Source organism: Vitis riparia, chromosome 7, assembly GCF_004353265.1.
Source record: "Vitis riparia cultivar Riparia Gloire de Montpellier isolate 1030 chromosome 7, EGFV_Vit.rip_1.0, whole genome shotgun sequence".
Classification (NCBI taxonomy): domain Eukaryota; kingdom Viridiplantae; phylum Streptophyta; class Magnoliopsida; order Vitales; family Vitaceae; genus Vitis; species Vitis riparia.
In genome coordinates, this window is record NC_048437.1 from 27,891,312 (window position 1) to 27,917,257 (window position 25,946).

Genomic DNA, 25,946 nt, shown 5'->3' on the forward strand with positions numbered 1-25,946 from the left:
TAAAAGAGGAAAGTCATACCATTCGGGAATGACTTTCCAACAAAAAGGAAAAAAAGAAAAACGTAGAACCATGCATTCTTTGATTCTAAAATTTCAAGTAAATCATTGAATCCAAGGAAGGAATGACTCCCTTTTTGGAATCATGCATCAGAAGAACACAAGAAACAAACAAGCAAAGCAAAAAAATGTTCCAAGACCCAACAGTTTTAAGATTTATGATAATGCTTGAGGAAGAACCACCTCATTAATCCATAAGCAAGAGACCCCAACACCACTCTTATTTTAAGGCTTCTAGGCAAGCTAGGACTTGGGCTTTAAAGGGGTTGCCTGCCTCTGTAGAAATACATTAGCCAACAACTATCACAGATTAGAAGACAAAATCCAAAGTCTGCCTATGGGTTAGCTGCCTTATATTCCTCATTAAATCGAAACATCCAATCCATACCAAAGCCACGCTATGTGGTAATCGGGACTTTACTGGGTCATTCAGTAGAAGGCCCAACATGTTGCATACTGCACATTCTGCTTTGGAAGAACTGTCAGGAAAGATCCAAGGTCTTGCAGCAGTTTCAATTTGAGAACGAGCTGAACAAGGAGCACTGGATGAACGGAGGCCCTGGCACAACAACAGAACAGAATTATGGAGCATCAGCCTTGAAAAGAAAAATGTTATAACAAGGCAAAACCAATGAGGCAATGCCTTGCAAAATAAAAGTAAAGGGAATTGCAACAATAATCAAGTGCTTCGTACCTAATATGGGGTAAAAGCAATGATGGGAGGATGATGCTCCCAAAGAATCCTTTGATTTTCTCAGCTTATAGAGAACCTTGAATTACTTCTGTTCTTTCCATCCAGATGCTTGCTATCCCCTGACAGACAATGAACAATTAAACAATTGAGGAAAATGTTGCTGACATTTGAACACAAACTAAGCAAGAATTAATTCTCAACGGATATTAGTATAGCAGTTAATCAAGAATTTTTCATTACAAAGCACTTTCACAGCATATATTTAACAATTGAACAACTCAAGATGGTCCTGTTCCAAAAATAGAACCATTGCAACTCCAAAAATGCCAGCTGCCTACCAACCTTTTTTTTCTTTTTTTAAATCAAATAAAGGCTTAAGATTTGGTAAAGTGATCATCTCACTAGTAACACTACAATCAGGGAGGGAGGGTGTGAAGAAGACACCTAGCAGATGCCCTAAGAGACATGCAAAAGATGAATAATTCAAGACAAAAAGTTGTTTCTGATGATGAGATCAACCAACCATGTTGGACTTTTAGTTTTATGTGGCATTATTTAGGAAATTACTCTGAAGTCTGAATTAGTTGCTGCTAGAATTACAGCAATTATCTTGATATGCCCTCTTGATTTTTTTACAACGTAGTAAATATCTATATGCTTTCTTTATTTTGTGGAGGAGATCTCCTTGCACATTTGTATTCCTCTTTTTTTTGCTTTTTTTTCTTTTTTGCACTAAAAATCCAAAACTTAGTCATTTCAAAAGAAACTTTGGGTATCCCCAGTGCTAACTTTGACCACAATGAAAGGGAAAATGAGAAATGTATAATTACTACCATTTTCATATGAAAGAGAAATGTTACAATACAACCATCACTTTCGTAAGTTCAACACATAAGACAAGCCAGATTTCTTGCCTGTCTATTTTTCATCAAGGACCTACAACAATTAGAAAAACCAAATTATAAAGATCTGGGTGGCAAGAAAAATGGGATGGGGCAGGAAAAACCAACCAATGCCTAGAAACAAAGTAATGCAATTCTAAAAAATAATGTTCCATATGTCAAATCCTAAGTAAAATTACCATCATTATTGTTCATCTTTTGCTACTTTGAACCATGCCTAATTTGGTGATCATCAGAAAGATTTGAAAGCTTACATGGTTTAAAGAAAGCAGAGTTCAGTGGTGGATTAATCCCTTGGTGCTTCTCCTCATTTGCAGTAATTGAAGTGTTTTGCAGAGGAAGCCATATTTCTTCACAAAAACATGAGGATAAACAATACAGGGAGGTCTTAGCACCACCCACAACTTGGAGTTGGGATATTTCACATGTTCTGGAGCTGTCCTTTTAATTAAAACAAACCTAAAAGCTATGCCCCTATAACCCCCAACAGGAACTTGACTCCACTTCAGAAAACCAGGTAATTAATTCACAGCAAATATGATGAAAGGGAGAAAACCATGGCAAGTTCATAACACTTCAGTAATTTCTAACATTCCAAATATTGTTTGGCCAAAAACAAAGTATGGTTTTAGACCCCTTCTTTGATTTACTTCCCATGTAGGAAAAAGGGATTGTAGATAAACTGAAGCACCCCACAAACCAAATTTTGGGAATTTTGGCCTACAAAGACTATCATTACAAAATAATCAGTTGTTATCCTCCATAAATTCTTTTTTCACCCAAGCATGTATATGTATCCATGACTTTTAAGGCATCCTATATTACACATCTTAAACAAGGTGAAAAGCAATAAAAGTTAAAAAAAAGTGCAAAAGAGAAGTTAACATGCCTTCAAACCAAGTTTCCAAAAAATAAAAAACGGAAAAAAGGATAATTACTTGGAATTGTTAAGTTGAGATACTACAACTGTTTCATCCCGCATTATCCCCTCAGATATGAAGCTAAGTTCCAAAATACCAATTTTTCCTTGATATACATTTAAAAGCTCAGGAACATCATGCTCATATTTCACCACAAACCTATTGAAGAAATTCTTCTTACTGGAGCCTAAAAAACTCAAACTCAGATCCTTCTTCACCAACCCCTTTATTTGGAGAACTTTCACCACTGAACACCATGGAATGATCTTCTTCTCAAGACTGCGCAAAAACACTGTTGGATATCTACCAATAGCTGCAGGTTCCCAACCCATCTTATTAACTAAAAAATCCATCACACTCATTATTTTCCTCTCAGATGATGTCATACATAAGGGATCCAATCTGATCATCAACATAATCTCATCATCTGTAAAACCCCACCGCCTATAAACCTCCATTTTATGCTCCCACAATGATTCACCCATTCCACAGATCAAGCGAACTGCTTTCAGAAATGTAACTCTCAAAGGATCAAATCCCATTTCAATAACCTTCTTGACATTTGTACTAAACTTTTCCTTGTTTTGGGACACTGCACTAGGGTGACATGTCAGAAAAAACGAAATATTTGACATGGGAACTCCAATTTCTTTCAAAGTTGCAATATTTGGAACATTGGTGTTTTGCACGCTTTGACCAGTAAGCCAGTAAGTCCTCCTGAGGGCCCTCGCAATATTTTCATTGATCATACCTACGCTCTTGAGGAAATTGTAATTAGGAATAACATGATTTTCCAAGCTCCTTTTCAAGATACTTGGCTTTGCAACGATAATACCGGCAAGATCAGGCCCCGAAAAGCCTACAGAACGGAAAAACTCTAGTTTGGGCAAAAGGGTCTTCTCAGGATTGGCAGTGAGCAGGAGCGGATATTTGCTAACAATTTTGGAGATATGGGTATTGGTGCATCCATAATTTCGAAGGAGTGCGAGGACGGAGTCTGCTCTTTCTGGGGTTTCAAACTGTATCTTCCGTGATGCAGATAAAGCACTTTCTGGGGACAACCCACATGAGTTCATGAGGTAAGACACTGTGAAAGAATGTTGTTTGGGCGAAGAGAAAGATCTAAACATAAGCAGTTGGGTATTTTGAAGAAAATGCACCGGGGTCCTTGAAATTTCAAACATTTGGCCCACATTTGTGAGTGACACTACTTTTCTCCAGAGGAAACTAGTACTCATTTCTAGAGAATGTTCGTGTCTCTCACCAGTTTTGAAGATCGTAAAGCTCCGAAGCTCGATCAGCCCTAATTTGTAATAGAAAAGCAATGGCCAAGGCAGCAAACAATGGACAAATCAGAAGCAGCTAGGCAGAATTGGAAATGTACAGCGATGCCCAAAGATGTTTCCCCAAACCATTTTCTATCTAAACAAACAGAGCCCGGAAAATCTATCTTTCCTCCAGCAAATATTATTGAATTTATACTAAACGGAAAAAATGTTTTCTGTGCCACAATTTAATTAAAAATACAAAATAAAAAAAATAATTAAATTATTCAAACTCAAATTATAAAATACCTTTTGCGTGGCAGCAACTAGCAAGTAGACTTCATATGGACTCTCCTCTCTCTGTCTCGTTCTCCAAACATGGAAAGCCCTGTATAGAAAAAACCCTTTTCCATGCATTCCTGGTTTTGAAATGTGAGAGAAATACTACAACTTCTTTCTGTATATTGTCCAAAGAAAAAAAACCCATAGAGAAAAACCTTTATATATACATAGTTTTAAAAGGAGAGAAATTCTAACACGATTTTATTAAAGAGTAGTGTATTCTTTTTCTTACTTTTAGGGACAATTATATTTGATGGAAAGATGGGTTTGATAATGGCTCTAAGCCTCTAGAAGGTTTTTAAAAAATTAGGTATGAAATTAAATTTATAAATTTGAGAATCATTTCATCCCTTTTAATCGTGATTATTCGCTTTTCTTAAAAACTTGAGGTTCTTTACCTGTTCCTCATGTCTTCTCTTTGAAAAAAGTTTTGAACCTACTTTTCATGTACAAATTAGAAGCGATGAAACTGCACAATTTATCAAATGGCAAAGAAACCAACTTATCTTGATAGTTAAATTTCCATACATATGATAGAGAAAGGAATTTTCTGCCCTTTAATCTGCCTATAGATTATAAAGAGTGGTTATCGTCTAGTCCCTTGTGATGCAATAACCCTAATTTCTTTGCTGGTTGTGACAAGAGGCTTTAAAGTTTGAATATGATTTGGAAAATTCTAAGGTACCGCCCTGAATTCGGTACCATAGGCCAACCCGAATGATAATGCTCGAGGAAGAACCACCTCATTTTCTGCAATTTGTAGGCAGAGACCCCAACACCACTCTTATTTTAAGGCCTCTAGGCAAGCTAGAACTTGGGGCTCAATGGGGTTGCCTGCCTCTGTAGAAATACATTAGAACAACTGTTACAGATTAGAAAAAGAAAATCCAAAGTCTGCCTATGGGTTAGCTGCCTTATATTCCTTATCAAATAGAAACATCCAATCCATACCAAAGCAAAGCTCTGTGGCAAACGGGAGTTTCCCAGAGTCACTCAGTAGAAGGCCCAACATGTTGCATACGGCACGTTCTGCTTTGGAAGAACTGTCAGGGAAGATCCAAGGTCTTGAGAAGTTTCCATGTGAGAAGGAACTGAAGGGGCATTGGATGAACAGAGGCCTTGGAACAACAGCAGAACAGAATTTATAGAGCATCAGGCTTGAAAAGAAAATGTTACGACAAGGCAAAACCAATGAGGCAATGCCTTGCAAAATAAAAATAAAGGGAATCACAACAATAATCAATCAAGTACTTGGTACCCAATTCGAGGTAAAAGCAATGATGGGAGGATGATGCCCCCATAGAACCTTTGATCTTATAGCACCTTTCTTAGCTTATAGAGAACCTTGAATTACTTCTGTTCTTTCCATCCAGATACCTATTATCCCCTGACAGACATTGAACAATTGAACAACTGAGGAACATGTTACTGATATTTGAACACAAACTAAGCAAGAATTAATTCTCAGCAGATATCAATATATAAGTTAAGTGAGAATTTTTCATTGCAAAGCCTTTCCACAGCAGATATTTAACAATTGAACAACTCAAGACGGTCCTATTCCAAAAATAGAACCATTGAAACTCCAGAAATGCAAGCTGCTTACCAACCTTCCTTTTTTCATATATAGGCTTAAGATTTGGTAAATTGATCATCTCACTAGTAACGCTACTATCAGTATCAGGGAGGGAGGATGTGAAGGCACCTAGCAGATCCCCCAGGAGACATGCAAAAGATGAATAATTCAAGACAAAAGTTGTTTCTGATGATGAGATGACTCAACCATGTTGAACTTTTAGTTTTATGGGGCATTATTTAGGAAATTACTCTGAAGTCTGAACTAGTTGCTGCTAGAATTACAGCAACTATCTCGATATGCTCTCTTGATATTCTTACAACATAATTAATATCTATATACCTTCTTGATCTTTTGGAGATCTCCTTGCCCATTTGTATCTCTCTTTTTTTGAACTAAAAACCCAAAACTTGGCATTTCAAAAGAAACTTTGGGTATCCCCAGTACTAACTTTGACCACAATGAAAGGGAGTACATAGAAGGGAAGACATGCAAGAGAAATGTAAAATTACCATCATTTTCACATGTAAAAGAAATGTTACAATACAACCATCACTTCCATAAGTTCAACACGTAAATCAATCCAGATTTCTTGCCTGTCTATTTTTAATCAAGGACCTATAACAACTAGAAAAGCCAAATTATGGAGATCTGGGTCAAAGAAAAATGGGATGGAAAGGGAAAAACCAAATAAATTATTGTTCATCTTTTGCTACTTTGAACCATGCCTAATTTGGCGATTATCAGAAAGATTTGAAAACTTACATGGTTTAAAAAAAGCAGAGTTCATGGTGGATTTAGACCTACAAAAAAAAGAAAAAGTTCAGTGCTGGATTTAATCCCTTGGTGCTTCTTCTCATTTGTAGTAATTGAAGTGTTTTGCAGAGGAAGCCATATTTCTTGACCAAAACATGAGGATAAACCATAAAGGGAGGTCTTAGAACCACCCACAACTTGGAGTTGGGATATTTCACATGTTCTGGAGCTGTCCTAATTAAAACAAAGCTAAAAGCTATGCTCCTACAACCCCCAACAGGAACTCAACTTCAGTTCAGTTAATGTAGAAAATCAGGCCACTAGTTCACTGCAAATATAATGTAAAGGGGAAAATGATGCCAAGTTCATAATACTTCAGTAATTTATAACATTCCAAATATTGTTTGGCCAAAAACAAGTATAGTTTTAGACCCTTCTTTGATTTGCTTCCCATGTAGAAAAAAGGGATTGTAGATAAACTGAAGCACTCCATGAACCATATTATGGGGATTTTGATCTACAAGGGCTATCCATACAAAATAATTAGTTGTTATCCTCTATACAATTTTTTTTTTCACCCCAGAATGTATATGTGTCCATGAACTTTTAAGACATCCTATATTACATCTTAAACAAGGTCAAAAGCAATCAAAGTCAAAAACAGTGCAAAAGAGAAGTTAGCATGACTTCAAACCAAGTCTCAAATAATAAAAACAACAAAAAGGATAATTACTTGGAATTGTTAAGTTGAGATACTACAACTGTTTCATCCTACATCATCCCCTCAGACACGAAGCCAAGTTCCAAAATACCAATTTTTCCTTGATATACATTTAAAAGCTCAGGAACTTCATGCTCATATTTCACCATGAACCTATTGAACAAATTCTTCTCACTGGAGCCTAAAAAACTCAAACACAGATCCTTCTTCACCAACCCCTTCATTTGAAGAACTTTCACTACTGAACACCATGGAATAATCTTCTTCTCAAGACTGCGCAAAAAGACTGTTGGATATCTAGCAATAGCAGCAGGTTTCCAACCCATCTTATTAATCAGAAAATCCATCACACTCATTATTTTCTTCTCTGATGACTTCATACATAAGGGATCCAATCGGAACATCAACATAATCTCATCATCTGTCAAACCCCACAGCCTATAAACCTCCATTTTATGCCCCCACATTGATTCACCCATTTCCATGATCACTTGAACAGCTTTCACAAATGGAACTCTCAAAGGATCAAATCCCATTTCAATAACCATCTTGACACTTCTACTAAACTTTTCCTTGTTTTGGGACACTGCGCCAGGGTGACATGTTACCAAAAATGAAATATTTGACATGGGAACTCCAATTTCTTTCAGAGTTGCAATATTTGGAGCCATGATGTTTTGCAGGCTTTGACCATGAAGCCAGTATGACTTATTGAGGGCCCTCACAATATTTTCGTTGACCATAAGTACACTCTTGAGGAAATTATAACTAGGAATAACATGATTTTCCAAGCTCCTTTTCAAGATCTGTGGGCCAGCAACGACAATACTAGCAAGGTCAGGCCCTGAAAAGCCTACAGAACAGAAAAACTCCAGTTTGGGTAAAAGGGTCTTCTCAGGATTGGCAGTGAGCAGGAGCGGATACCGGCTTACAATTTTGGAGATATGGGTATTGGTGCATCCATAATTTCTAAGGAGTGCGAGGACTGAGTCTGCTCTTTCTGGGGTTTCAAACTGTATCTTCCGTGATGCAGATAGAGCAGTTTCTGGGGACAACCCACATGAGTTCATGAGGTAAGACACTGTGAAAGAGTGTTGTTTGGGCGAAGAGAAAGATCTAAGCATAAGAAGTTGGGTATTTTGAAGAAAATGCACTCGGGTCCTTGAAATTTCAAACATTTGCCCTACATTTGTGAGTGATACTACTCTTCTACAGAGGAAACAAGTACTCATTTCTAGATAATGTTCGAGTCTCTCACCAATTTTGAAGATCGTAAAGCTCCGAAACTCGCTCAGCCCTAATTTCCAGCATCCGTTGCAGAAAAGCAATGACCAAGTCAGCGAACAATGGACAAATCAGAAGCAGCTAGATAGATTTGGAAATGTACCACCATGCCAAAAGATGTTTCCTCAAACCATTTTTTACCTAAACAAACAGAGCCCAGAAAACCTCATCTCTCCAGCAAATGTTGCACTTTCTAGTGAAAAAAAGAAGGGGAAAAGTGTTTTCTGTATCCTAATTTAAATAAAAATACAAAATAAAATAAGATTTTGAAGGAAAAATAAAGAAATAGAATTAGGGTTTTGAAAATGAGCCTGGTGAGGGTATTTTGGGTATTTTATGTATAAAAAAAATATTTAAGAGTTATGATAAAATATTTTTATTTCTAAAAAGCAAATTTAAAATATTATTATTTTTTCTTTTAAAGTTTAGTTAAATGGATAATTCTATGTTTTATTTTTTAAATTGAATAACTTACCTTTAATTTTTTTAATACATCCAATCATAAAATAAAAATTTGAAGTGAAATAAAATTTATAATAGTTTAATTTTCTAAAACTTAATATTTTTTATAAATTAGAAAGAGTTAAATATAATACAAGTAATATGAACATTTTTTATGGCATAGATACTATATTGAAATATGCAATATGTTCTCTTATGAGAAGATACCAACATGTAAGTGTAAAAACTTTAGGGGAATGATTTTCCTACAAAAATGTGTGGAAGCATGCATCCTTTGATTCTAAAATTTCAAGTGAACTATTGAATCCAAGGAAAGGAATGACTACATTTGATTCCAAAGGAACCAGGCATCAAAAGAACAGAAGAACTGAAACAAACAAGCAAAGCAAAAGAGTTCCAGGACCCAACAGTTATGGTATTATAATAATGCTTGAGGAAGAACCACTTTAAGCAAGAGACCCCAACACCACTCTTATTTTAAGGCCTCCAGGCAAAGTAAGAACTTGGGGTTCAAAGGGCTTTGCCTGCCTCTGTAGAAATGCATTTGCAGACTATCTCCGATTAGAAAAGAATGAACACCTGCCTATGGGTGTTAGGTGCCTCATATTTCTCATCAAACAGAAACGTCGATCCATACTAAAGCATTATTCTGTGGCAATGAGAACTTTCCTTGTTCCCGGGGTCACACTGTAGAAGGGAAGAACCATCAGGGAAGATCCAAGGTGTTGCAGCAGTTTCCATGTGAGAAGGAACTGAACAAGGGGCATTTGATGAACACAGGCTCTGGAACAACAGAACAGAAAAGAAAATTGTTATCACAAGGCAATGCCTAGTAAATATAAAAACAAAGGGAATTCCGACTAATCAATCAAAGTACTTGGTACCCAAATCAGTAGAAGATACACGATGAAGGGATGATATCCCCATAGAATCCTCTGATTATACATAGAGGACCTTGAATCACTTGTTTTGTTTCCATCCAGAAACCTATTATCCCGTGACAAACATCGACTCAACAATCACTTGAATATGCTCCTAATATTTGAACACAAACTGAGCAAGAATTAATTTTTAGCAGGTATTAGTATAGCAGTTAAGCAAGAAGTTTTCATTACAAAGCCCTTCCACAGCAGAACTTTAATAATTGAGCAACTCAAGGCCATCCTATTGCTGAAATATAACCATTGAAACTCCAGAAATGCCAGTTGCTTACCAACCATTTTTTTTTTTTTTTTCATCCCAGTGACAATGTTCTTATTTAATAATTCACATGTGAAGGATGCTTTCTAAACAGAACCTCATCTTTCAACCACCTCCACCTCCCAATTACCTAGAAACAAAGTAAGGCAATTCTAAGAAAAATCCTGAGTAAAGTGAAACAATGATGATAATTAGAAAGCATCATTGTAGAAACTACCTGAGGTATTCATCCCATAAAATACCTCTAACTATAAACAACCTGTTTTATGCAACAAAAGAGGATAATTAGCTCATTGCCACATTCACAATAATGTTAATTAAAAACATAACACAAAGATTAGGAAAGTAGAACCACATCATTGTAGAAACTTGCTTGTTGCATCATACTGATAAAATTCCAGTAATACTAACAGAAACATTACAAATTAGTCAATATCAGTAAATAGTTGAGTTCAGAGATATGAGTGTTTATATTATCAACTTAAAAACAGAGCAAAGAAAAGTTAACATGCCTGCAAACCAAGTTTCAAATAGGAAAAATGACAAAAAGGCATATTTACTTCGAATTGTAAAGTTGAGGTGCTACAATTGTTTCTTCTCCCATATCCTCTCAAGTATGAGGCCAAGTTCCAAAATACCAATTTTTCCTTGATATACATTTAAAAGCTCAGGAACATCTTGCTCATATCTCACCACAAACCTATTGAAGAAATTCTTCTCACCAGAGCCTAAAAAACTCACACACAGATCCTTATTCACCAACCCCTTCATTTGAAGAACTTTCACCACTGAACACCATGGAATGATCTTCTTCTCAAGACTGCGCAAAAAGACTGTTGGATATCTAGCAATAGCCGCAGGTTCCCAACCCATCTTATTAACTAAAAAATCCATCACACTCATTATTTTCTTCTCCGATGACTTCATACATAAGGGATCCAATCTGAACATCAACATAATCTGATCATCTGTCAAACCCCACCGCCTATAAACCTCCATTTTATGCTCCCACATTGATTCAGCCATTTCAACGATCACTTGAACTGCTTTCAGAAACTTAACTCTCAAAGGATCAAATCCCATTTCAATAACCATCTTGACACTTCTAGCAAACTTCACATTGTTTTGGGACACTGCACTAGGGTGACATGTCACCAAAAACGAAATATTTGACATGGGAACTCCAATGTCTTTCAGAATTTCAATATTTGGAACGATGATGTTTGGCAAGCTTTGACCATTAAGCCAGTATGACTTATTGAGAGCCCTCACAATATTTTCATTGACCATAACTACGCTCTTGAGGAAATTATAACTAGGAATAACATGATTTTCCAAGCTCCTTCTCAAGATCTGTGGGCTAGCAACGACAATACTGGCAAGGTCAGGCCCTGAAAAGCCTACGGAACGGAAAAACTCCAGTTTGGGCAAAAGGGTCTTCTCAGGATTGGCAGTGAGCAGGAGCGGATACCTGCTTACAATTTTGGAGATATGGGTATTGGTGCATCCATAATTCCTAAGGAGTGCGAGGACGGAGTCTGCTCTTTCTGGAGTTTCAAACTGTACCTTCCGTGACGCAGATAGAGCACTTTCTGGGGACAACCCACATGAGTTCATGAGGTACGACACTGTAAAAGAGTCTTGTTTGGGCGAAGAGAAAGATCTAAACCTAAAAGGTTTAGTATTTTGAAGAAAATGCACTTGGGCCCTTGAAATTTCAAACATTTGCCCCACATTTTTGAGTGACACTACTCTTTTACAGAGGAAAGTAGTAGTCATTCCTAGATGGTGTTCGCGTCTCTCACCAATTCTGAAGATCGTAGAGCTCCGAAACTCGATCAGCCCCAATTTGTAGCATCAGTTGCAGAAAAGCATTGGCGCAGAAAACAATCGATAAATCAGAAGAAGATAGGTAGATATGGAAATGTACCACGGCATGCCCAAAGATGTTTCTCCAACTCACTTTCTCTCCAAGCAAACAGAACCCGGACTCATCTCTCTTCTTGCAAAGATTGCAATCTACAGTGAAAAAGGACAGAGATATTTGGTCAAAAGATTTAAAATACTTCCAGGAAATAAGAATGACCTCCTTGTTGGTTCTTTAAGAAAATGACCATTTAAGACATTATTATTTTCTTTTATTTTCCTAAAAAATTCATTTTTCTCTTTTTCGAACTCATTTCCCTCCCATTGGGGGATTTTGATTTAGGTTTTTGGCCATCGATTTTTATTAGGGTTTTTCAATTTATTTATTTTCATTTAAACTTTTTTAAAATGTGAAAATGAGATTAGATAGAAAGTTGGGATATTTGATATTTCACATGCTCTGGAGCTGTCCTTTTATTTAAAAAAAGGCTGAAAGCTATGCCCCTACAACCCTCAACAGGAACTCAACTTCAGTTCAGTTATGCAGAAAATCAGGTGACTATTTCGCTGCAAATCTAATGAAAGGGAGAAAATGATGCCAAGTTCATGATACTTCAGTAATTTATAATACTCCAAATATTGCTTGCCCAAAAATAAAGCATGCCCTTTAGACCCTATTTTGATTTGGAAGTCTTGATGCAGATTGCAACCTCCCATGTCTGAAAAAAGGTTTGCAGATAAACTGAAGCACTCCCACAAATCAAATTATGGAGATTTGATCTTGAAAAGACCATCCATACAAAACAATCAGTTCTTATTGTCTACACATTTGTTTCAGCTTTCACCCCAGAATACATATATCTGCATGAACTTTAAGGTATCCTATATGACTCGGCAAAAAAAGCAATCGAAGTTAACCCCCAGCTGAAGCTGGTTGAAGCAATTATATTGTCAACAGTGCAAAGAGAAGTTAACATGCCTGCAAACCAAGTTTCGAATGGGAAAAATGACAAAAAGGATAATTATTTGGAACTGTGAAGTTGAGATGCTACAATTGTTTCTTCTCCTTTACCCCCTCATATACAAAAACAAGTTCCAAAATACCAATTTTTCCTTGATATACATTTAAAAGCTCAGGAACATCTTGCTCATATTTGAGCACAAACTTATCAGAAAAATTCTTGTCATTGGAGCATAAAAAACCGAAACACAGATCCTTCTTCACCAACCCCTTCATTTGAAGAACTTTCACCACTGAACACCGTGGAATGATCTTCTTCTCCAAACTGCACAAAAAGACTGTTGGATATCTAGCAAAAGCAGCAGGTTCCCAACCCATCTTATTAACCAGAAAATCCATCACACTCGTTATTTTCTTCTCTGATGACTTCATACATAAGGGATCCAATCTGAACATCGACATAATCTCATCATCTGTCAGACCCCACCGCCTATAAACCTCCATTTTATGTTCCAACATTGATTCAGTCAATTGACAGCTGACTTCGATTGCTTTCAGAAAGCTAAGTCTCAAAGGATTGAATCCCATTTCAATAACCTTCTTGACACTTCTACTAAACTTTTCCCTGTTTTGGGACACTACATTAGGGTGACATGTCACCAAAAACTTCATATTTGACATGGGAACTCCAATTTCCTCCAGAATTGCAATATTTGGGGCGATGACGTTTTGCACATTTTGACCCGAAATCCAGAATGTCTTCTTGAAAGCCCTCACAATATTTTCATTGACCATAACTACACTCTTAAGAAAATTATAACTAGGAATAACATGATTTTCCAAGCTCCTTCTCAAGATAATTGGGCTTGAAACGACGATACTGGCAAGGTCAGGCCCTGAAAAGCCTACAGAACGGAAAAACTCCAGTTTGGGCAGAAGGGTCTTCTCAGGATTGGCAGTGAGCAGGAGCGGATACCTGCTTACAATTTTGGAGATATGGGTATTGGTGCATCCATAATTCCTAAGGAGTGCGAGGACGGAGTCTGCTCTCTCTGGGGTTTCAAACTGTACCTTCCGTGATGCAGATAGAGCACTTTCTGGGGACAACCCACATGAGTTCATGAGGTACGACACTGTAAAAGAGTCTTGTTTGGGTGAAGAGAAAGATCTAAACCTAAAAGGTTTAGTATTTTGAAGAAAATGCACTTGGGCCCTTGAAATTTCAAACATTTGCCGCACATTTTTGAGTGACACTACTCTTTTACAGAGGAAAGTAGTAGTCATTCCTAGATGATGTTCGCGTCTCTCACCAATTCTGAAGATCGTAGAGCTCCGAAACTCGATCAGCCCCAATTTGTAGCATCAGTTGCAGAAAAGCATTGGCGCAGAAAACAATCGATAAATCAGAAGAAGATAGGTAGATTTGGAAATGTACCACGGCATGCCCAAAGATGTTTCTCCGACTCACTTTCTCTCCAAGCAAACAGAACCCGGACTCATCTCTCCTCTTGCAAAGATTGCAATCTACAGTGAAAAAGGAAAGAGATATTTGGTCAAAAATTTAAAATTTGATTTAGGTTTTTTGCCATTTTTCAATTTATTTATTTTCATTTAAAGTTTTTTAAAATGTGAAAATAAGATTAGTTAGATCTATTTTAGTATAATATTTATATTCATATAAACATTTTAATTTAAAATTTAATTAAATTAATTTTTTAAAAATATAAATCAAACTTAAGTTCAGTACAATTGAAGTAAATATCATTAATAAAAAATTGCCTTAATTAAATTTGTAATAAATAGAGAAATTAGAAAAGAATGGACCCCATAGGAGGTACGTAATAAATTTCTTAAAATTTGAAAATATGTCATTCAATCTTATATTTTTATTTTTACAAATATAAATATTTAATTAATGAATAATTTTAAAAAAAATTATAGTACAAGAACAAATATATTTTTTATAAATTGGATAAACACTAAAGATGTTATATTTTTCATAATTTTTAACTTTATCATGAAAATTAATTTATATTTATTATTTTGAAAAAGAAATTGATCCTATTATTCTTTTGGTTTTATAAACAAAAAAAATCCCAATTTATAAATAATATGTTAAATTTTTAAATAAAAAATAAAAGCTCATTTGAAAAAACTAATTTAAAATATTCAAAAAAAGAATTGCCGTTTAATTATTATTTTTTTCCACTTTGAAATTTAGACAATTCTAGACCTTTTAATTTTAATACTTGTTGGATTTTTATTTTTATTTTATTATTATTATTATTTGTAATCCAAGAAATGACCCTATGTTTTTTTTTTTTTTTTTAATCCAATATAATTAATTTAGGATTTTTTTTAATTATTATTATTGATAGATTTTAGCATCTACCATAAAAGAAATATTATGGGTTTTGGATACGAGACCCAGTTTTTGAAACAAACAAGCAATTGGAAAAGAAAAATAAAAGTCCTGCCTATGGGCTATGGGGACTCCAAACCCTTCAAAAAAAACCAAAGTCTTAATTATTTTCTAAAATAGTTTTCAATTCTACCGAACAAAAAAAATAAAAAAAATGCATTTAACAATAAAAAAATAGAAAACAGTTTTTTATTCTAAAAAATAAAAAACATGATGTTTTCAAAGAACGCATTTTTAGTTTTTTTTAATTGTTTTCACCTAAAAAAAAATTATACAAACATGGAGAATGATTAAAAATAAAAGTAATTTATAAAATATATTTAAAAACATAGAAACCGGGTTAAAAACATTTCAAGTTCCTAAAGAGACATTTATTTTACAAAATATTAGAAAACAATTTTCAAAAACTGAATCTAAAACTTTACCAAACAGGACCTTATATTACTGATCAAATAGAAACATCCAATCCATACCAAAGCATTACTCTGTGGCAATGGGGACTTTCCTTTCCAGGGGTCCCTCAGTAGAAGGCTCAACATGTTGCATACCAAGCATTCTGCCTTGGAAGAACTGTCAGGGAAGATCCAAGGTCTTGCAGCAGTTTCCATGTCTGAAGGAACTGAACAGGGGACATTGGATGAACGGAGGCCCTGGAACAACAGAAGAGACATTGAACAATTCAACAACTGAGGAACATGTTCCTGATATTTGAACGCAAACTAAGCAAGACTTAATTCTTAGCAGATATTAATATAGCAGTTCCAGGAGATGTAAACATCTGCCTGAAGTGGGAAAAGATAAAATTATTAAGCAGTGCCTAACAAATGAGGGGCAAGACAATAGGACACCGGAAATGTATATAAGGTGGCAAAGAAAGGCAAACAAACAAAAAACACCCTCCTCTAAACAAGAGTTGAACCAGTTAATAAAATTTAATAATGAAAAATCCCACATTAAGGGACTTTCTGGACCAAATGAGTGGAGTTTGAATGAAAGAAACATGGAGTGATTGATTTTGTAGATGTGACATCTTTGAAGTATCTACATCTCTCTCAAGACAAATAATCCAAATCAAGCATAAAAGATCAATATTCTTCATCTTTTTCTACCTTGGACCATGCCTTATTTGGTATTTATGAGAAAGATTTGTTAAGTTACATGGTTTGAAGAAAGTCGGGTTTGGTGGTGGATCTAATCCTTCGGTGCTCTCCTCGTCTGTAGTAATCCAACTGTTTTGCAGAGGAAACCACATGAGGATAAACAATAAAGGGAGGTCTTAGTGCCATGCAAGGAGGAATTAATGAATTAAAGAGGACTACCCACAACTTGAAATAGGGACATTTGTTCTGGAGATGTCCTCCTTTCATTTAAAAATTAAAACAAAGCTAAGAGCAATGCTCCTAAAACCTTCAACAGGAGTTCAACTTCAGTTCAGTTATGTAGAAAATCAGGTAACTAATTCACTGCAAATATACTGAAAGGGAGAAAATGATGCCAAGTTCATAATACTTTAGTAATTTATAACATTCCAAATATCGCTTGCCCAAAAACAAAGCACACCTTTTAGATCCTATTTTGATTTGTAAGTCTTGATGCAGCTTGAAACTTCCCATGTAGGAAACAAGGGATTGTGGATAAACCAAAGCCCTCCACAAACCAAATTATGGAGATTCGGGCTCCAAAAGACCATATATACAAAACAATCAGTTCTTATAGTCCACACATTTGTTTCAACTTTCATCCCACCATATATATAAATATATATGCATGAATTTAAGGCATCCTACATCATTCATCTTAAACAAGGCAAAGAAGCAATCAAAGTTAACCCCCAGCTGAAGCTGGTTGAAACAATTATATTATCAACTCAAAAAGAAGTTAACATGCCTTCGAACCAAGTTTCAAATAGGAAAAGTGACAAAAAGGACGATTACTTGGAATTGTGAAGTTGAGATGCTACAACTGTTTCTTCTCCCTTACCCCCTCGGAGACAAAGCCAAGTTCCAAAATACCAATTTTTCCTTGATATACATTTAAAAGCTCGGGAACATCTTGCTCATATTTCACCACAAACTTATCAAAGAAATTCTCTTCACTGCAGCCTAAAACACCCAAACACAGATCCTTCTTCACCAACCCCTTCATTTGAAGAACTTTCACTACTGAACACCGTGGAATGATATTCTTCTCCAAACTTCGCAAAAAGACTGTTGGATATCTAGCAATAGTTGCAGGTTCCCAACCCATCTTATTAACCAAAAAATCCATCACACTCGTTATTTTCTTCTCCGATGACTTTATACATAAGGGATCCAATCGGAACATCAGCATAATCTCATCATCTGTAAAACCCCACTGCCTGTAAACCTGCAATTTATGCTCCCACATTGATTCAGCCACTCCACAGATCACTTGAACTGCTTTCAGAAACGTAACTCTCAAAGGATTGATTCCCATCTCAAAAACCTTCTCGACACTTCTACTAAACTTTTCCCTGTTTTGGAACACTGCACAAGGGTGCATTGCCACCAAAGACGAAATATTTGACATGGGAACTCCTATTTCTTTCAGAATTTCAACGTTTGAAGCGATGGTATCTTGCACACTTTTACCGGTAAGCCAGTATGACCTACTGAAAGCCTTCACAATATTTTCATGGACCATATCCATACTCTTGAGGAAATTATAACTAGGAATAAGATGGTTTTCCAAGCTCCTTTTCAGGATACTTGGGCTTCCAACGACAATACGGACAAGGTCAGGCCCTGAGAAGCCTGCAGAACGGAAAAACTCCAGTTTGGGCAAAAGGGTTTTCTCAGAATTGGCAATGAGCAGGAGCGGATACTTGCTTACAATTTTGGAGATATGGGTATTGGTGCATCCATAATTTCTAAGGAGTGCAAGCACGGAGTCTGCTCCGTCTGGGGTTTCAAACTGTACCTTCCGTGATGCAGATAAAGCACTCTCTGGGGACAACCCACATGAGTTTATGAGGTAAGACACTGTGAAAGAATGTTGCTTGGACGAAGAGAAAGATCTAAAAATCAAAAGTTGGGTATTTTGAAGAAAATGCATTTGGGTCTTTGAAATTTCAAACATTTGCCCCACATTTGTGAGCGACACTACTCTTTTACAGAGGAAACTAGTACTCATTTCTAGAGAATGTTCGTCTCTCTCACCAATTTTGAAGAATGTAAAGCTCCGAAACTCGATCAGCCCTAATTTGTAGCATCCGTTGCAGAAAAGCAAGGCAGCGAACAATCGACAAATCAGAAGCAGATACGTCGATTTGGAAATGTACCACCATGCCCAAAGATGTTTCCCCAAATCATTTTCTATCGAAACAAACAGAACCCCTACTCACCTCTCTTCTTTTATTATTACAAAAGTAAAATCACATTATCTTTTGTTATTTGCATTTTAATTAATGAATTAAAATTAAAATTAAAATTTTAGTTCCACATTGTATATTATTTTCTATAAATATGATCAAAACTAAAGATGTTAAATTTTTCTTAATTTTGAATTTTATCTTGAGAATTAATTGACATTAATTATTTTTAAAAAGAAATTAATTTTATTGTCTTTTTAATAGATAGAAAATTTTCAAAATATTTGAAAAAATTATTAAAATATTAAAAAAAAATAAAGGAGTAAGCATTTTATCTTTCTCCACTTAATTTTTTTTTAATAGATAAATCTAGACCTTTAATTGTTATATTTGTTGGATTTTTTGTTTTAATCCAAGAAATGACCCTGTGGTTTACATACATACATATATTTCAAATTCTTTTGCTAACACAAATGAAAACAAAAGATTCTATGAAATAAATATCTATAATAATTTCTATAACTAAGGTTTCATTAATCTCGGTTTTCATAATAATGAAATAAGGTTTGAAATTGATAATTTATTTTAAGTATATTTAGACAAAATGATTTTTAAAGTGATAATCACAAAAATAAATCAAGCCAAAAGAAAATCATAAAGAAGAAGGAAACTTAAAAAAGAAGATAAATCAAAACTTATTTTCTAAGATCTCTTTGTAATATTGTTAGTACACCAGGTTCATATTGCATTTAATTCTTACTTAAGCACCAAAAATCATCCAAAGGTTAAATTGTTTTAAATTCTTTTATAATTGAATAATTTTATGTTTTAATTAAAACCTTCAATCAAATCTTTTATTAACTTGTTTTAAAATGTTTTGAGAAGCTAAACATAAGTTGTTGAAGGTTTTACACTTCAAATCGAGTTACTTAAGCATTTTATCTAGTTGAGGACGTGAGAAACCAGTTGGGCTTGATCGATCTAAGTGCATTTTTGCCACACTCACTTCTAGTAGCATATGTTTAGTTGGTTGAGGTAGAGCCTAGACCAATTGAGGTCCTAACACCCTAATGGTCCTCTACTAATGCAATTAATGTCCAATAAATAGCAGTTGATTCAATTGGCTAATCAACTAGTTGAACCCAAATTGTATCTAACGGCTAGTGAATGCACTTTGATTCAAAACTTACATATCCATTTAGTCCACCTCAATCCTAGTTTTTCTTGGTATTATTTGAACTTAAATTTATATTGGATTTTGTGAAATTATATTTCCTTTCAATTTGTGAGTTTTAGTGTGTAATATCACTTGAAAAAAAAAAAAAATCTAAATGTAATATATCACTTAGGATTCTTAAATGTAAGGTATCACTTAAAGAATTGTTCAAGAATGAAGTATTTCTTAAGGATCGTAGAAAGTCTCCTAGAAGCAAAAATCCAAATGTAAAGTGTTTAAAAATCTTATATTTGAAAGTTTTGGATTAATGAAACTCTCGTACAGTTAGAAGCTTAAGAAAAATGGACGAAGATCGGATTACCCCAAACCACTATAAAATCTTGAGTTTGTTCCTTACTCTCTTTATTTTATATACAATTATTTTTCATTATATTTATTATATAATCACATATAATTATCATTTGCACTCATATAATTTAATTCTTCCAAAAGTGACCGCCCTGTTCACCCTCCTAGAGATTACGTTAAGTTGATGTAACCAAAATCCTAACAAATTCATTTTCTCAAATATATATATTTTTCTAAATTAGAAAAAAGTTAAATCCAATATAATTAATTTAGGAAAAGTTAACTCGACCATTTTTTTTATTGATAGATTTTAGAATCAACCATAAGAAAATATTATTGTTATGTTTGATTTTCAAAAAATAATTAAAGGAAAATAAAATAAATAAATAAATAAGTAAAAAAAAACAAAAGTAAAAAAAAAATAAAAAATATATTAAAAGTCAATAAATTAATTTTTATATTCCTTCAAACTCATTTAAATTGTTTAAACTTTTCTAATATACAGATTAAATAATTTAAAAATGAATAAATTTCTAAATAATTTTAATTATGTTTGATTTTCTTTTTTATTTTCCACAATACAACCAAATACAAGAAAAATCATTTCCGTTTGTATTTTTTTTCTTTCCTTGATAACTTTTCCAATAACCAAACATTACCTATGGGTTTTTGATCCAATAACCTACAGTTTTTGAAAGAAACAGGCAAAGCCAGAGAAGTTCCAAGACCCAACACTTGGAATATTATGATAATGCTTGAGGAAGAACCATTTCATTTCCTGCGAGCTATAAGCAAGGGACCCAACTTCATTCTTATTTGAAGGCCTCTGGGCAAGCTACAACTCGGGTTCAAAGGTTTGCCTGCCCCTGTAGAAATACATTTGCCAACCATATCAGATTAGAAAAGAAAAAACAAAGTCTGCCTATGGGTTACATACCTTCTATTCCTCATCAAACAGAAACATCCAATCCATACCAAAGTCTTACTCCCAAGGCAATGGAGACTTTCCTCTCCTGGGGTCACTCAGTAGAAGGCCCTATATGATTCTTACTGCACATCCTGCTTTGGAAGAACTGTCAGGGAAGATTTGAAAGAACTTTCCTTTCCATGTGAGAAGGAACTGAACAAGGGGCATTGGAAGAACAGAGGCCCTGCAACAACAGAACAGAAAAGAAATATGCTATGACAAGGCAAAGCCGTGTAAAAATAAAAACTAAGGGAATTCTAACAATAATCAATCAAGTACTTGGTACACAAATCAGAAGAAGATACAAGAACCGATCAAGGGATGATGTCCCCCTAGAATCCTTTGATTATACATAGAGGACCTCGAATTACTCGCAATTGTTTCCATCCAGAAACCTATTATGCCATGACAGACATTGAACAATTCAACAATATCAGGGAGGGAGGATGTGAAGAAAGCACCTAGCAGATGCCCCGGGAATGCAGGATCCATGCAAAAGAGGAATAATTCAAGAAAAATGCTGCATCTGATGATGAGTGTTTTCTTTGCAATGGTGAGAAGGATCTTGTGATCACATTCTTCTCTACTGCTCCAGGGCAAGTTTGTTATGGCAGTTGATATTCTCCTTGTTTGGAGTGGTTTAGGTGGTGCATTCCTCAGTCAAAGAAATGCTCCTAGGTTGGCATGGTTGTTGTGTCGGAAAGAAGAGAAAGAAAGCCCATGGAATGTCACTCCTCTTTGCCTATGTTGGGCTGTTTGGAAAGAGAAAAATTGAAGGGTTTTCGAAAATGTTGAGCTTTCAGAATAAGAGTTAAAAAGCTCTTTTTTTATTGTGTAATTTTTTAAATTGGACCAAAGGAGGTCTAAGGATTGATTCCTTGTTTATGATTGATTTCATCGATTGGTTAGGTTGCCAGTAAGGGGAGGGTTTTCTTGTTTCTGCTTGGTGCTCACTTATATACGTGTACTTAGTGTTGCCTTTTTTTGGCTTTTCAATTTTACCTATCCAAAAATAAATAAATCACCCAACCATGTTGAACTTTCAGTTTTATGGGTTAGCAAAAATTCTTCTTGACTTAGTTCCTGCTAAAATTACAGCACAATCATCTTGATATGCTCTCTTCATTTTTTTACATCATACTTAATCTCTATATGCTTTCTTGATTTTTTTTTTGAAGGAGATCTCCTTGCCCATTTGTATTTCTCCTTTCTTCCACTAAAAATCCAAAACTCACCATTTCAAAGCAGAACTTTAAGTACCATGAAAGGCAGAACATGGAAGGGGAAAATGTAAGAGGAATGTAAAATTACCATCATTTTTCACATGCAAGAGAGATGTTACAATACAACCATCACTTCCAAAAGTTCAAAACATAAAAGAGTCCAGATTTCTTGCTTGTCTATTTTTCATCTAGGACCTACAACAGTCAGAAAAACCAAATTATGGAGATACGGTGGAAATAAAATTGGGATGGGAAGGGAAAAAACAGCCAATGCCTGGAAAGATGCAATCTAAGAAATAATGTTCCATACATCAAATCCCGAGTAAAGTGAAACAATGAGGGATGATTCATAACAATGTTTTATGCAACAAACTAGAGTCATTAGCTCATTGCCACATTCATAACAATGTCAATTACAAACATAATTAGTGCTGAAAATTAGAAAGTAGAACTAAAATCACTGAGAAACTTGCTTGTTGCATCAGAAGGACAAAATTCCAGTAAACTAAACTGTAACACTAGAAATTAATCAACATTAGTAAATAGTAAGGTTCATGGATATGGGTGTTTGTGAATTAATGGTTACTGAAGATGGTGACAACCAAGTCCGGTCCCTTGAAGATTAAATAAAATATGCCTTTTGGAAGTAGAGATAGAAGTTTCAGGGGATGTAAACATGAGCCTGAAGTTGGAAAAGATAAAATTATTAAGCAGTGCCTAACAAAAGAGGGGCAAGACACAAGGACATTGGAAGAGCATAAAAGGTGCCAAAAGGCAGCAAAGAAAGGCAAACAAACGAGAAACGCCCTCCTCTAAACAAGAGTTGAAGCAGTAAATGAAATCTAATAATGACAAATCCCACGCCAAGGGAATTGCTAGACCAAGGGCATGCAGTATGGATGAAAGAAATTTGAGTGATTGATTTTGTACACTTCATATCTTTGGAGTATCTACATCTCCCTCCAGATAAATAATCCAAAACAAACATAGATGCGCAGTTCTCCAAAACAAACTATAAAAGATCAATATTGTTCATCTTTTGCTACTTTGAACCATGCCTCATTTGGTGATTATCAGAAAGATTTGATAGGTTACATGGTCTGAAGAAAGTAGAGTTCAGTGGTGGCTTTAATCCATTGGCACACTCCTCATTTGTAGTAATTGAAGTGCTTTGCAGAGGAAACCATATTTCTTCACAAAAATATGAAGATAAACAATAAAGAGAGGTAAACGATAAAGGGAGGTCTTAGTGCTAGGCAAGGAGGCATTAAGAATTAAAGAGGAGGACTACCCACAACTTGGAGTTGGGATATTTTGCACGATCTGGAGATGTCCTCCTTTTATTTAAAATAAAGAACAAACTATGCCCCTATAACCCCCAATAGTATGTTGAAAATCAGGTAACTAATTCACTGCAAATATTATGAAAATGAGAAAATGATGCCAAGTTCATAATACTTCAGTAATTTATAACATTTCAAATATTGCTTGGCCAATAACAGAGTATGCCTTTTAGACCCTATTTTGATTCTTAAGTCTTGATGCAGCTTGCAACTTCCCATGTAGGAAAAAGGGATTGTGGATAAATTGAAGCACTCCACAAACCAAATTATGGGGATTTGGGCTTGAAAAGACCATCAATGCAAAATAATCAGTTCTTATTGTCTACACACTTGTTTCAACTTTCACCCCAGAATATATACATCTCCATGAACTTTAAGGCATCCTACATTACTCATCCTAAACAAGACAAAAAAGCAATCAAAATTAACCCCCAGCTGAAGCTGGTTGAAGCAATTATATTATCAACTTAAAAACAGAGCAAAGAGAAGTTAACATGCCTGCAAACCAAGTTTCAAATAGGAAAAAGGACAAAAAGGATAATTACATGGAATTGTAAAGTTGAGATGCTACAACTCTTTCTTCTCCCATATCTCCTCAGATACAAAGCCAAGTTCCAAAATACCAATTTTTCCTTGATAAACATTTAAAAGCTCAGGAACTTCTTGCTCATATTTGAGCACAAACTTATCAAAAAAATTATTTTCACTGCAGCCTAAAATACCCAAACACAGATCCTTCTTCACCAACCCCTTCATTTGAAGAACTTTCACCACTGAACACCGTGGAATGATCTTCTTCTCCAAACTGCGCATAAATACTGTTGGATATCTAGCAATAGTTGCAGGTTCCCAACCCATCTTATTAACCAAAAAATCCATCACACTCATTATTTTCTTCTCCGATGACCTCATACATAAGGGATCCAATCTGAACATCGACATAATCTCATCATCTGTCAAACCCCACCGCTTATAAACCTCCATTCTTTGTTCCCAGATTGATTCACCCATTCCACAGATCACTTGGACTGCTTTCAGAAAGCTAACTTTCAAAGGATCGAATCCCATTTCAATAACCTTCTTGACACTTGTACTAAATTTTTCCCTGTTTTGGATCACTGCATTAGGGTGACATGTCAGCAAAAACAAAATATTTGGCATGGGAACTCCAATTTCTTTCAGAATTGCAATATTTGGGGTGATGGCTTTTTGCACACTTTGAACTGTAATCCAGTGTGTCTTCCTTAAAACCCTCACAACATTTTCATTGACCATCACTACACTCTTGAGGAAAGTATAAGTAGGAATGAGATTATTTTGTAGGCCCCTTTTCAAGATATAAGGGTTTGAAGAGAGAATACCTGCAATGTCAGGCCCTGAAAAGCCTACAGAACGGAAAAACTCAAGTTTCGGCAAAAGGGTCTTCTCAGGATCGGTTGTGAACAGGGCCGGATACTTGCTTACAATTTTGGAGATATGGGTATTAGTGCATCCATAATTTCTAAGGAGTGCGAGGACGGAGTCTGCTCCTTCTGGGGTTTCAAACTGTAACTTCCTTGATGCAGATAGAGCACTTTGTGGGGACAACCCACTTGTGTAAGACACCGAGAGAGAGTGTTGTTTGGGCGAACAGAAAGATCTGAAGATAAACAGTTGTCTATTTTCAATCAAACGCAGTTGGGTCCTTGGATTTCCCAAAATCTTCCTTACATTTGAGATCAACATTACTTTTTTAGATAGGAGATCAGTACTCATTTGTAAATGACGTTAGCGTTTCTCACCACTATTGAAGATCGTAAAGCTCCGAAACTTGATCAGCCCTCCTCTGTAAGTATCAATTGCAGAAGAGCAATCGCCAAGGCAGCCAAATATCAACGAATCAGCAGCAGCTAGATAGCTTTCCATACGAATCACCGTACCAAAAGAAGGGTAGGATTAAGCAAAGCCCATTTTCTCTCTAAACAAATAGAGCCCGGAGATTCTCTTCCTACTCCACCGAAGTTTATGAAAAATGTATACATGTTGAAGGAATTGCAGACTTTTCGAAAAAAACCAAGGGTATGTTTGGTATTAAAAATCGTTTTTGGAATATTTTTTGAAAAATATTTTCAAATACTTTGTAAAATAAA

The 25,946-nt window shown here is 35.2% G+C and overlaps 4 protein-coding genes across 25 annotated transcripts; all 4 read right to left on the reverse strand.

Annotated features, from left to right (window-relative positions):
* Positions 1-59: 59 nt before the first annotated feature.
* Positions 60-8,767, reverse strand: LOC117917805 (transcription termination factor MTERF6, chloroplastic/mitochondrial-like). 14 transcript variants are annotated; one of them, XM_034834204.1, is made up of 6 exons: positions 7,246-8,756; positions 6,522-6,559; positions 5,132-5,567; positions 4,148-4,226; positions 752-870; positions 60-616 (listed from the first exon to the last, which is right to left on the reverse strand). In XM_034834204.1, exon 1 carries the CDS (start codon positions 8,463-8,465, stop codon positions 7,284-7,286), a length of 1,182 nt encoding a protein of 393 aa, XP_034690095.1. In that variant the 5' UTR covers positions 8,466-8,756; the 3' UTR covers positions 60-616; positions 752-870; positions 4,148-4,226; positions 5,132-5,567; positions 6,522-6,559; positions 7,246-7,283. The 14 variants fall into 14 exon arrangements, 11 of the variants coding, with proteins under 11 accessions (XP_034690095.1, XP_034690087.1, XP_034690096.1 ...); XM_034834205.1 differs by having other exon boundaries at positions 64-616; positions 4,148-5,298; positions 5,504-5,567; XM_034834202.1 differs by having other exon boundaries at positions 64-616; positions 4,148-5,298; positions 5,439-5,567.
* A 439-nt stretch (positions 8,768-9,206) lies between these two features.
* On the reverse strand, positions 9,207-18,767 carry LOC117917806 (transcription termination factor MTERF6, chloroplastic/mitochondrial-like). 6 transcript variants are annotated; one of them, XM_034834209.1, is made up of 7 exons: positions 17,363-18,767; positions 15,902-16,078; positions 10,740-12,198; positions 10,397-10,438; positions 10,193-10,309; positions 9,864-10,014; positions 9,207-9,762 (listed from the first exon to the last, which is right to left on the reverse strand). In XM_034834209.1, exon 1 carries the CDS (start codon positions 18,579-18,581, stop codon positions 17,385-17,387), a length of 1,197 nt encoding a protein of 398 aa, XP_034690100.1. In that variant the 5' UTR covers positions 18,582-18,767; the 3' UTR covers positions 9,207-9,762; positions 9,864-10,014; positions 10,193-10,309; positions 10,397-10,438; positions 10,740-12,198; positions 15,902-16,078; positions 17,363-17,384. The 6 variants fall into 6 exon arrangements, with proteins under 6 accessions (XP_034690100.1, XP_034690099.1, XP_034690098.1 ...); XM_034834208.1 differs by lacking the exons at positions 10,193-10,309; positions 10,397-10,438; XM_034834207.1 differs by lacking the exons at positions 9,864-10,014; positions 10,193-10,309; positions 10,397-10,438.
* On the reverse strand, positions 10,762-12,762 carry LOC117918236 (transcription termination factor MTERF15, mitochondrial-like). The gene is made up of 3 exons (XM_034834741.1): positions 12,756-12,762; positions 11,985-12,198; positions 10,762-11,650 (listed from the first exon to the last, which is right to left on the reverse strand). Exons 1-3 carry the CDS (start codon positions 12,760-12,762, stop codon positions 10,762-10,764), a joined length of 1,110 nt encoding a protein of 369 aa, XP_034690632.1.
* A 2,241-nt stretch (positions 18,768-21,008) lies between the features above and the next one.
* Positions 21,009-25,812, reverse strand: LOC117917696 (transcription termination factor MTERF6, chloroplastic/mitochondrial-like). Of its 4 annotated transcripts, none has more exons than XR_004651744.1 (3): positions 24,363-25,812; positions 21,260-21,435; positions 21,009-21,150 (listed from the first exon to the last, which is right to left on the reverse strand). XR_004651744.1 is itself a non-coding variant. In XM_034834057.1 (2 exons), the coding sequence occupies exon 1, from the start codon at positions 25,570-25,572 to the stop codon at positions 24,385-24,387; it is 1,188 nt and encodes a 395-aa protein (XP_034689948.1). In that variant the 5' UTR covers positions 25,573-25,812; the 3' UTR covers positions 21,009-21,435; positions 24,363-24,384. The 4 variants fall into 4 exon arrangements, 2 of the variants coding, with proteins under 2 accessions (XP_034689948.1, XP_034689949.1); XR_004651743.1 differs by having other exon boundaries at positions 21,222-21,435; XM_034834057.1 differs by having other exon boundaries at positions 21,009-21,435.
* Positions 25,813-25,946: the final 134 nt, after the last annotated feature.